We start from the raw sequence: 13093 nt of genomic DNA on the forward strand, positions 1-13093 counted from the left end.
TTCAAAAGGAGACATGAGCAGTTTTCAATGCACAGGATCAAAATCTGTAGGGATATTATTTCCCTTATGTGTAATCAGTTGTATCTATAATTACTGATTGCCCAAATTTTCTCTTTCTTTCCTCATTCTGTCAAAAGGACAATGCTTCCTATGAAGATTTGCTGAAACAAGTGCTTTATCCTACTGGCACATGGAGATGGTATCCTTATTTAGAAACCTGAAGTTATGTCTCTTTTATGAAGCATAAAACTCTTCTTCAGCAAATCAACAACACTAATGAATGTTCATATGAAAACTGGCAGCGGAAAACATCCGGTGTAGTCTGTAAATACCCATTTGAAGTGGGGTATATATAAGTCTCGGGAGGGAATGAGAGTTTTGGAGGCGGGCAGTTGGAGTTTTGCAACTAGTCTTTATCCTTCAGTCCTGATAGAATGGCTTCTGACTGTTCCCCCACGGGCTGCTCTTCTGAATCCAGTGCCAGGGCTTCTGATTGTGCGCTTGCTTCAACCTGTTCCGTGGAAACCACATGTCTCCCCAGCGCCTGTGCTACATCCAGTTGCCAGACCTCCAGCTTTCCATCCGGGGCTCGTTTGCCGACTGGGTGCCTCCCGCCGGCCTGCTTTGCTGGGAGTTGTAATATTCCGTGCGTGGTGGGGAACTGCGCCTGGTGTGAGGATGGTGTGTTCAACAGTAACGAGAAGGAGACAATGCAGTTCCTGAATGACAGGCTCGCCAGCTATCTGGAGAAGGTGCGCGGGCTGGAGGAGTTGAATGCCGAGTTGGAATGCAGGATCCGAGAACAGTGTGAAGAGGATGTGCCGTTGGTGTGCCCTGATTATCAGTGTTACTTCGACACCATTGAAGATCTCCAACAAAAGGTCTAGTATCTCATCACCCTAATGTTCCACCTTCCCAGTCTGTGATGTGCTTTATGTTTATACTACGAGTCTGTTCTATGGAGGGAAACCCGGGAAAGGGCAGGGACTCCCCGGAGGTAACGTGATGTAGAGGAAAGGGTACTGGACAAAAAGTCAGCAAACAGGGTGACTGGTGGTCCAATGGTTAAGACACTGTGCTTCCACTGCAGAGGGCTCAGGGTCCATCCCTGGTGGGGGACTAAGACCCCACATGCCATGCGGCATGGCCAAAAAGAATAGAGTGGGGGAAAAAGTCAGTAAACATCAGCGCTAGCTTATATGCTGCCGCTAATTACTAAGTGACCATAATAAACTCGCTTATCCCTAAATTTACCTTTATCAGCTAGAGAATGAGGAAAAGCAGTGTTATATCTAAAATTATTTCTGTGTGTAACAGTGTACATGTACATTATTTAACATAGATATGGAAATGTCATATTTTTAATCATATAATTTTACCTAGTAATTATGTCCTTTTTTTACTGATAAATTTTTATTATTATGGGTGGAGATGTAGTCATAATATAAACTCCTAGAGAGAAATCTACCTAAGTTCAGTGGCCAAGGAATACTGCAAAAATGTTTTAGGTCATTAAAAAAAAAAATAAAACTTTTTATTTCTCTATTTTGTTTATAAATTGGCCCTCCTTATTCCTTCATGAAATGATGTGGTCAATAAAAGCAGGCTGAAAGCTATTCTATATTTTCGTACAAAGACTTTTAAAAGATAAACACTGGCATAGTTATTAAATGAGTAGATATGTGGGTTTCTTTCAAAGAACCATTCACGACATAGGAACTTACTTCCCAGATCTTGTGTACAAAGGCCGAGAATTGCAGACTCGCTGTACAGCTTGACAACTGCAAACTGGCTGCTGATGACTTTAGGTCAAAGTAAGTTTAATTTGAACTTTTTTTTCTTGACGGAAATTGCTTTACAATGTTGTGGTAGTCTCTGCCATATATCAGCATGAACCAATCATAATTATATATATATGTATATCCCCTTTCTCTTGAGCCTCTCCTGCCCCAATTCCACCCCTCTAGGTCACCACAGAGCACAAGGCTGGACTCCCTGTGTTATACAGAAGCTTCCCATGAGCTATTTATTTTCCCCATGATAGTGTGTGTATGTCCATGTCACTTTCTCAACTTGTCCTACCCTTTCCTTCCCCTTGCTGTGTCCACCAGACCATTCTCTACATCTGCATCTCCATTTCTTCTCTGTAAATAGGTTCATCAGTACTATTTTTTTAGATTCCATACATATATATGCATTAATATATTTGTTGTTCTCTTTCCAACTTATTAATGATTCCCTCTGTATAATAGGCTATTGGTTTATCCTTCTCACTACAGTTGACTCAAATTTTTTTCTTTTTATGGCTGGATAATATTCCATTATATGTATTATCACAATGTATGTATGTATCTTTACATACATATATGTACATGTATGTATCTTTATGTGTGTATGTATGAATGTAAGTATCTTTATCCATTCATCTGTCAATGGAAATTTAGGTTGCTTCCGTGTCCTGCCATGAACACTGGAGTGCATGTGTCTTTTGGAACTATGGTTTTCTCAGGGTATATACCCAGTAGTGGGATTGCTGGGTCATATGGTAGTTTTATTCCTAGTTTGCTAAGGAATCTCCATACTGTTCTCCATAGCAGCCATACCAATTTATATTCCCACCAACAGTGCAATAGGTTCCCTTTTCTCTACATCCTCTCCAGTATTTAATGTTTGTAGTTTTTTTGATGATGGCCATTCTGATTGGTGTGAAGTGATACCTCATTGTAGTTTTGATTTACATTTCTCTAATAATGAGAGATGTAGAGTACCTCTTCATGTGTTTATTGGCCATTTGTATGTCTTATTTGGAAAAATGTCTGTTTAGGTCTGCCCATTTTCTGACTGGACTGTTTATTTCTCTGATATTGAGCTGTATGAGCTGCTTATATCATGGACTTAGAAGCAAGTCCAAGCTAGAGTAAGACCAGATCTGAATTTGAACTTAATATATGGTAGGCTGTTTCATTTCGTCTCTCACATACCTACATGCACACATCACAAGTATTCCCTTTATAATATTTTTTCAAGCTAAGAATGCTCACAAAGCTTGAATTTTTCATGATTTGGGGTGTAGAAGAAACTATGGCATGTGGGTTCCTTGATGTCATGTGTCCCTCATCTGTATGCCTCAGCACTTTTCTCAGTGTCCAGCAGAGTAAGCATTGGCTGTATCTCTTTTGCTGTAAAAGGTACGAGTCTGAACTCTCTCTTCGCCAGCTGGTAGAGACTGACATTAGTGGCCTGCGTGGGATTCTGGGAGAGCTGACTGTGTGCAGATCTGATCTGGAGGCCCATGTGGAGTCTCTGAAGGATGATCTCCTTTGCCTTAAGAAAAGCCATGAAGAGGTGAGGAAAATGGCAAAATCACTGAAGGACTCTCAAAGTGACAAAGTTAAGCTGGGAGAGCTCATGTTGTGTATATACATAGAACTTGAGTAGACGTTGATCGATGTGCAAGAAAATCACTCTAGGCACTGTTACTATTCAGCCTGATCATTCTGGAATATCTCTGAATGTAAATGTAAAATGACCACTGGCCAGTGCCAAATGGAGGAACTTCACCTGCCATTATTTTGGGGGAGAAGGTAGCTCCACAAATAGCTTTCCTGGGTGTTTTATACCACTCTTATCTCTAACCCATAAAGTATGAAAATCAAGCTGATAATTGCAGAGTGTGAGGGTTGTTTCATAAAGGAGAAAAGATTCATGCAATATTTAGACTGATTTTTTTAATATTCTGCATTTATAAACTTTTGAAATCATTAATGTGAATTATATAATTATCCTATATTTATGAAGCTGACAAATGAAAAGCTGAATGATGTTACAGAGTATATCTTCCTTTTGAACATTTGTTTATGATAATAGTAACTAACATTGAGACCTTATGAGGCACTTAGGACTTGTTTAAGTGTTTTCTATGAATATGAACTCTCATATATCTCACAATAACTCTCTTGTAAAGGTAAAATCATACCCATTTCACAGATGAAAAAACTGAGCGATGAAAGGAGACTCAAGCTAGGCAATCTGAATCTAAATCTCACACTTTTACTCACTACTGCAAAAAACAGAAATAGGGCGCTATTGGTACATCGCATTGAATTTTTTCCCCACCAGTCTGACATTCTTTACTCCATTTCCAACTCAGGAGGTCAACGTGCTTCGTGGACAGCTGGGTGACCGACTCAGTGTGGAGCTAGACACGGCCCCCACCACGGATCTCAACAGGGTCTTGGATGAGATGCGTTGTCAGTATGAAACTGTGCTTGCCAACAACCGCAGAGACGTGGAAGAATGGTTCGCTGCTCAGGTTGGCACTTAGAGCAATAAAATGACAGGTATGCAGACTTCTGCCTAATTTGCGTATTCTAATCATGACTGTATTTCAGACAGAGGAACTGAATCAGCAGCAGCTATCCAGTGCAGAGCAGCTGCAGGGCTGCCAGACGGAGATCTTGGAACTGAAGCGCACAGCCAACACTCTGGAAATTGAGCTTCAAGCACAGCAGAGCCTGGTATGTAAGGGCAAGACCACTCTGTTTTGTCACTGAAGAATCATGCTTAAGATACTAACTATCCCCTATTCTGTAACCCAAAGGACAAACCCATAGTTCATGCAGCAGAAGGTCTGAATTTCCTTCCCTTTTTCAAGGATGCTGTTTACCCAGCTAGAAGCAGAAGTGATAGGTCAACAGTTTGTAATGTACCACTAGGATGTCCTGACCTTCCTTTCTGGGCTTGGGCATGATCCTGCAGCATCCTCCAGAGACAAAGAGAGAAGGGGGACAGAAAGGAGCAGAACGAGAGAGGAACTTACAAACCAAAGGCTCTCCTTTGAAGAAATGTCTGTTTACGCCCTCTGCCCATTTTTTGAATGGGTTGTTCGTTTTTTTAAAAATTGAGCCACATAAGTTGCTTGCAAATTTTGGAGATGTTGGTTTCATGGTTCACAAATATTTTCTCCCACTAACTCTTTTGTGATTTGGGCCAATTTTCCAAGCTCACCATCACATTTAAAATGAAGATACTCAGACTTTACATTTTATAACTATCCTAAACTTTCCCAGGGTGCACACCTCAGCTGGACCCTTCTCTGTACCATGCTTCACCCAAGCAGCAAGAATACCTTGAAAAGATATTTTCAAGAATATCTTGAAAAGCATTCAAGATTACACTAAGCATTTCCATTACCATGAAAGCCACATTAGGTCCTATAGAGAATGTCTAAATGAATAATAGCTGAGCATTCATCTTGTGAGAGGCACAGTGCTAACTTAATTCTCACACTAACCTTATGGGGTAAATCCCTCCACTGACCCCATTATACAGATGAGGAAAACTGAGGCTCAGATCAAGTAACAGGGGTTCATACAAGTTTTAAGAGGCAAAAGTGGAAGCTGAATCCAAGTGGTTCAATCTCAGAGCCTCTTCTCTTAACCACACTAGGAGCCAGGAGCCCATTACAACATTTTCTCTCAAATGCTTTTGATCCTTCTTAGGCTACACGAGTATGTTATAGGTCGCAGAGGTCATAGTGGTAATGATAACTCTTACTACCTTTAAAATTTTCCAGGCACTGTTTTAGACACTTTATGTATATTTACTCATTTAACCCTCCAACCATTCTATGAGGTTGGTACTTTGCATTCTTTGTTTTTTATACAGTAAAACTGAGTTCAGACTGATGGCTTTTCAGTTCAGTTTTGATCTTAACAGGACTTTTGACAACATGGTGTTTCCAGGGTGGTAAAATAGTAGGAGATTTGGGGCTTTTAAAATGTATTTATACTAAATAAATAATGCCCAAACTGAAAAAAAAAAAAAAAAAACTGAGGCTCAGAGAAGCTAAGTAATTTTCCACATAGCTGGAAAGATAAAGAGTAGAGCAGGGTTGGAAAACAGGCAATCTGGCCCCAGAGATTGTTCTACAACCCCCTTCTTTACACTCTTTCCTTCTGCAGACAGAATCTCTGGAATGCACCGTGGCAGAGACTGAGGCCCAGTACAGCTCGGAGCTGGCCCAGATACAATGTCTGATCGATAACGTGGAGAACCAGCTGGCTGAGATCCGCTGCGACCTGGAGCGGCAGAACCAGGAGTATCAGGTGCTGCTGGACACCAAGGCCCGGCTGGAGTGTGAGATCAACACATACCAGGGGCTGCTGGACAGCAAGGACAGCAGGCAAGTTCCACACGATCCCTCTTAAAATCCCCCAGAGTCACAAAGAGGCTCTTGAAGGACCATCCTGTTTCCCAAAGATCTGGCCATATTCAAACCTCCTTAAAGGTGTTAAAGGATATTCTTAAAGAGTGATGAAAAGCAGCAAGGCTAGTCACATGACAATTGAAATGTTCAAAATGTTCTAAATTTCCAAGGCAGAAAAAAATATAATATGTAACATTTCAAGCTGGGACTTTCACTTTGCTCCTGACTTCAGGAAACTCAGGAGAAATATTCCAGGGTACTGAATGATTTAACTACTAGACAAATGACAAAATATGCATAACTTTTGGTTAATGGGACCTAAATAGGCATTAGAAAGCAATGGAATTAATAACACTGCTGTATGTGATATATTAACATGAAAGATGTTAAGAGAGTAAATCCTAAGAGTTCTCATCACAAGGAAAAAATATTTTTCCTTTTCTTTTACTTTATATCCGTATGAGCTGATGGATGCTCAGTAAATTTATTGTGCTAATCATTTCATGCTGTATATAAATCAAATCATTATGCTGTACACCTTAAATTTATACAGTGCTGTATGTCAAGTATATCTCAATAAAACTGGAAGAAGAAAAAAAGGAAAGTCAGTAACACACATCAGATGGCATTTGCCAACTAAAGAAAATACATAAAAGTTTATCCAACTGTCTCTGCTACAGTGAACATGAAGTGACAATTCTGGGTCCAGGGATAAAACAGGCTTCATTCAAATGTTATTCTGAAAATAGAGTTCAAAATATAATTTGAAGGGCAAATTTTGGCATGATTTTTTTCTGAGTTGACATTTTATCCAGCTTCTCCATATTGAGATTAGTTAAAAATGGATTTTTCACAGGCTTCCCGGTAACCCATGTTCTGCAACAAGCATGTCAAATGACACTTGTGAGCCATGTTCGGCGTACATAATTTGCACAGTAGAAAACAGCTGTCCCTGAAGGTTAAGCACCCAACCCAGCAGATGGAGGAAGGGAAGCCAGCAGAATCCTTGAAAGAAGACGGTGCTTCAATCAGGGACATCCAAACTTGAAATTCAAGTTAAGAAGGCTTTTGTATTCTAAAATTGTCCTCTAAGCATGCACGAAGTATCTCTATCCTGTCATTTCCTCTCCTGCTTGCTTATTTGTGATATTCTAGGAGTCTGTAACGCTTTCTTGCTGCTCTCCAATAAAATGTTTTCATTCCTTTAGCACGATAAATACTGCCTTGTAGCTCATTACTGTTAATATAATAACCATTTGATGCCAAGGTAATTGTCTAAACCCATGCCAGTAGTTTGGTTTTGCCTAAACCCAGAAGGAAAATATTTGTTAACTCCTTGAATACAAATAGATTAGCTAATTCATATAAAATGTCATATATCATGGAAGATAGGTGTATATATCATTCTGAGAAGAAACACTTGAGAATATTAATTATAAAAGTACTAGATTCCCTTTTTTTCAATTTGGCAGCTGCTGCTGCTGCTGCTACTGCTGCTAAGTCGCTTCAGTCGTGTCCGACTCTGTGCGACCTCATAAACAGAAGCCCACCAGGCTTCCCCATCCCTGGTATTCTCCAGGCAAGAACACTGGAGTGGGTTCCCATTTCCTTCTCCAATGCATGAAAGTGAAAAGTGAAAGGGAAGTCGCTCAGTCATGTCCGATTCCCAGCGACCCCTTGGACTGCAGCCCACCAGGCTCCTCCATCCATGGGATTTTCCAGGCAAGAGTACTGGAGTGGGGTGCCATTACCTTCTCCGCAATTTGGCAGAGGAAAGGGAAAAATCACTCATAATTTCATACCCCAAATGTCCATTGTTGGTATTTGGGGAACTTCCAGTTTTCTTTCCTATAATGGTAGTAATCATAGTTGCATATGCATATAATATTAACCTATTTTTTCACTATGTTATCTAAGCATTTTCCTTCCTAATAAAAATATAAGATTGTTTCATGATCATTATTTTGTGGTTTCATAAAATACCTTAAGGTACACTGGTCTGTTATTGGACATGTAGGGTATAAGAATGAATATTTTTACATATTTAAATGGCAAAGTAGAGAACTGCCAGAAAGATAAAGTAGACCTGTATTTCCCTATTTCCCTTCCTAAGTATGGCTAGAAACCCTGGAAGTCATATATAAAACAAAAGCAGACTCTGAAAAGTTGGAAGAAGCCAAACCATCTAGATTCCTTGCTGTTCAGGGAACAACAGAGTGGTGAATTCCCTGGGGTTTTGTTTTGCCTCATATACGCTGGAATTGTGAGCTGGAGAAACCAAGAACCCAGTAACACCAGCTGGTACAGACAGAAAAAAAAATGCTCCAAGAAGAAGAGAATAAAGGGAAGAAAAGGGAGGCAAGGTTTCTAAACTTCACTTGAACTGACAAAATGTCAAGTCCAGTAGACCATGATATGCATATATGCTGTAATACCTAGAGCAATTGCTTTCAAAGATATACAAAGAAATACACTTAAAAACATTATAGACAAATCAAAGTGGAATTCTGAAACATGTTCAAGGAAGGCAGGAAAAAGAAAAATGAAAAAAACCCAGAGAGAACAAACAGAAAACAAAAAAGGAAGTGTGGACTTAAGCCCTACCATATCAATAATTACAATAAATAGAAAAGGTATAAATACATCAATTAAAGGACAGAGATTGGAAGAATGGATTAGAACAAGCATGACACAATTCTATGCTTTCAGCAAGAAGATCACTTCAAATACAATGGTATAGGTACCATTGTAAGTAAAGGGATTGAAAACAAAACAAATCACACAATTGTTCATAGAAGCTTTATTGATAATAGCTAACAACTACAAACAACCAAAATGTGCTCAAAATCTTAAGGTCATTATGCTAAGTGAAAAAAAGGTAGTCTTAAAGGGTCAGATACTGTATGAGTCTATTTACATGACATTCTTGAAATAACAAAATTATAGAGATGGAGAACAAATAGGTGTAGCATGAAGGAGATCTTTGTGTTGGTTGAATTGTTGCACATCTTAATTGCAGTGGTGGTTACCTGAAACTACATGTGTGAAAAAACATTATATAGAGTGAAACACAAACATTATATCAATATGTCAGCTTCCTGATTTTGCAACTGTACTACAGTTAAATGACATATAACCACTGCAGAAAACCAGGGTATATGGGAGCTCTTGTACTATCTTTGCAAATCCTTGTGACTCTATTACTGTTTCAAAATTTAAGAGTTTGAAAAAATACCAGAAAGCTGGAGAGAATTCTTCTCCTCAATTTTCTATTTCTACCTTTTTAAAAATCCAGAAATAAAGCACATAACAGTAATAATAATAATAGTTAATACAGGTTGAAAGAAAAATCAAGTTTGAGACGTAAAATTTTATGCTAGATGTTTTATATAGCATCCTCCTGATTTAACAATAACAAAAGAGTAATAAAAATACTCAAAATAAACTAAGGGAAGTTTATTTGTTCTCTAAATCTGTAAGTCTATTTTCATTTTGCTCTATTTACATGACATTCTAAATAGACTTACTAAAGTCTATTTAGTAAGTCTTACATTCTAAATAGACTTACTAAATCTGTAAGTCTATTTTCATTTTGCTCTGTTTGTTTTTTATATTCACCATAAAAGTGAGATCATATGGTATTTGTCTTTCTCAGACATTTCACTGAGCATAATGTCTTCTGAATTACATCCATTGTAATTGTCATTGCAAATGGCAAATTTCATTTTTTATGGCAGAGTAACATTGCATCTTCTTTATCCATTCATCTATCAATGGACACTTATGTTGCTTCCATTATCTTGGTTATTGTAAATAGTGCTGCACTGAAAATGTGGGTGCCTATATCTTTTTGAGTTAGTGTTTTTGTTTCCTTCAGGTGAATATGCAGAAGTCAAATTTCTGGATCACAGGGCATTCTATTTTTAGGCTTTTTAGGAACCTCCCTACTGTTTTCCATAGTGGCTGCACCAATTTGTATTTGTCCATATCCCTTTTCTCCACATCCTCCCCAAAACTTGTTATTTGTTGTCTTTCTGATGATGTGCATTCTGATGAGTTTGAGGTAGTATCTGATTATGACTTTGATTTGCATTTCCCTGATGATTAGTTTTGTTGAATATTTTTTTCATGTGTCTGTTGATCATCTGTATGTCTTCTTTGGAACAATGTCAATTCAGGTTCTCTGCCAATTTTTAATTGTGTTTTTTAAATGTCAACTTGTCTGAGTATTTTTATATTTTGAATATTAACCTCTTAAAAAATATACCATTTGCTAAGTTTTTCTCCAGCTCATTAGGCAGCCTTTACATTTTGCTGATGGTTTACTTTGCTGCACAAAAGGTTTTAGTTTGATGTGTTCTCATTTGCTTATTTTTGCTTTTGTTTCCCTTGCCTGAGGAGATACATCCAAAAATAATATTTCTAAGGCCAATTTCAAAGAAAGAATACTACCTATGTTTTCTTCTAGAAATTTTATGATTTAGGATCTTACATTTAAGTCTTTAATCCATTTTGAGTTGATTTTTGTATATGGTGTGAAAAGTGGTCTCTTTTCATTCTTTTACATAGCTCTATCCAGTTATCCAAACACCACTAATTGAAGGAATTCATTTCCTCATTCTTGTATTCTTTGCAATAAATTAATTGACTGTATCTGTGTGGGTTTATTTCTGAGCTCTCTATTTTGTCCCATGATCTATCTGTCTGTTTTTATGCCCATACTGTACTGTTTTGATTGCTGTAACTTTGTCGTATGGTTTAAAATCAGGGAATGTGATACTGCTTTGTTCTTCTTTCTCAAGGTTGTGTTCAGTATTTAGGGTCTTTTGTGGTTCCATAAAAAATTTATGACTACTTGCTCAGCTCTGTGAAAAATTTCTTTGGTATTTATATAGCAAATGCATCAAATCTCTACTTTGTCTTCAGTTCAGTTCAGTTCAGTTGCTCAGTTGTATCCGACTCTTTGCAACCCCATGAACCGTAGCACACCAGGCCTCCCTGTCCATCACCAACTCCCAGAGTCCACCCAAACCCATGTCCATTGAGTTGGTAATGCCATCCAACCATCTCATCCTCTGTCGTCCCCTTCTCCTCCTGTCCTCAATCTTTCCCAGCATCAGGGTCTTTTCAAATGAGTCAGCTCTTCACATCAGGTGGCCAAAGTATTGGAGTCTCAGCTTCAACATGAGTCCTTCCAATGAACACCCAGGACTGATCTCCTTTAGGATGGACTAGTTGGATCTCCTTGCAGTCCAAGGGACTCTCAAGAGTCTTCTCCAACACCACAGTTCAAAAGCATCAATTCTTCAGCACTCAGCTTTCTTTATAGTCCAACTCTCACATCCATACATGACCACTGGAAAAACCACAGCCTTCACTAGACGGACCTTTGTTGACAAAGCAATGTCTCTGCTTTTTAATATGCTGCCTAGGTTGTTCATAACTTTCCTTCCAAGGAGTAAGCATCTTTTAATTTCACAGCTGCACTCACCATCTGCAGTGATTTTTGTCTTGGGTAGTATGGTTAATTTAATAATTTTATGTCTTCCAATCCATGAGCACCGTATATATTTCCATTTGTTTGCATAGTCTTCAATTCTTTCATCAATGTTTTATAGTTTTTAGAGTACAGTTTTTTTACCTTCTGATTAAATTTATTCCCAGGTATTCTATTTCTGATGTAATTTCAATGGGATTATTTTCTTAATTTCTCTTTCTGATAGTTTGCTATTAGTATATGGAAATACTACAGATATCTGTATATTATTTTTGTATCTGCAACTTTACTGAATTCATTCATTAGTACTAATAGTTTGGGGTGCTTCTTTAGGATATTATATATATATATATATGTATAGTAACATGTCATCTACAAACAGTGACAGTTTTACTTCTTCCTTTCCAGTTTGGATTCCTTATGCTTCTTTTCCTTCTCTGATTGTTGTAGCTAAGACTTCCAATACTATGTTGAATAAAAGTAGTGAGAATGGGCCTCATCTTATTCCTGATCTTAAAAGAAATACTCTTGATGTTCATCATTAAGTATAATGTTAACTGTGGGCTTGTCACATAGGATCCGTTTTTGCTGAGGTATGTTCCCTCTACACACACTTTGTTGAGAGTTTTTTAATAAATGGATGTTGGATTTTTTCAAAACCTTTTTCTCTGTCTATTGGGGTGATTCTATAGTTTTGATTCTTCAGTTTGGTAATGTGGTGTGTCACATTGATTGACCCACAAATATTGAACCATTGCATGCCTGAGATAGAGCCCATTTGTTTGTAGTATATGACCCTTTTCAGGTATTGTTGAATTCAGTTTGCTAATATTTCATTGAGAGTTTTTACATCTGTGTTCATCAGTGATATTGCCCTTTCGTTTTCCTTTTCTTGTGGTGTCTTATCTAGTTTGGCATCACAGTGATGCTGGCCTTGTAGAGTGGATTCAGAAGCATTCCTTTCTATGCAAATTTTTCAAATAGTTTGAAAAGGTGACTAGTAAAACTCACCCACGAAGTCATCTTGTCCTGGACTTTTGTTTGTTGGGAGTTTTTTGTCGTATTGATTCAGTTTTATGATTGGTAATCATCTGTTTCTATTTTCTCTTTCTTCCTGATTCAGTATTGGCAGATTGTACATTTCTTGGAGTATATCCATTTCTTCTAAGTTGTCCATTTTATTGGTTTGTTATTGTTCATAGTAATCACTTATGATTCCTTGTATTTATGTGGTATCAGTTGAAAATCTTTGTTGTTGTTCAGTCACTAAGTCGTGTCTGACTCTGCAAACTCATGAACTGCAGCACGCCAGGCTTCTCTGTCCTTCACAGTCTCTCTGAGTTTGCTCACACTCATGTCCATTGAGTCTGTGATGCCATCCAACCATC

General features: G+C 38.1%; 1 protein-coding gene across 1 annotated transcript; it reads left to right on the top strand.

Moving 5' to 3' along the window:
• The first annotated feature begins 381 nt into the window (after positions 1 to 381).
• Positions 382 to 7425, top strand: KRT40 (keratin 40). The gene is made up of 7 exons (XM_086357753.1): positions 382 to 881; positions 1732 to 1814; positions 3189 to 3345; positions 4151 to 4312; positions 4392 to 4517; positions 5964 to 6184; positions 7065 to 7425. The coding sequence occupies exons 1-7, from the start codon at positions 435 to 437 to the stop codon at positions 7162 to 7164; spliced, it is 1296 nt and encodes a 431-aa protein (XP_086213879.1). The 5' UTR covers positions 382 to 434; the 3' UTR covers positions 7165 to 7425.
• Positions 7426 to 13093: the final 5668 nt, after the last annotated feature.

Source organism: Bos grunniens, chromosome 19 (assembly GCF_055505025.1).
Source record: "Bos grunniens cultivar Pamir isolate PY7600 chromosome 19, Bosgru_T2T1.0, whole genome shotgun sequence".
Taxonomy (NCBI): Eukaryota; Metazoa; Chordata; class Mammalia; order Artiodactyla; family Bovidae; genus Bos; species Bos grunniens.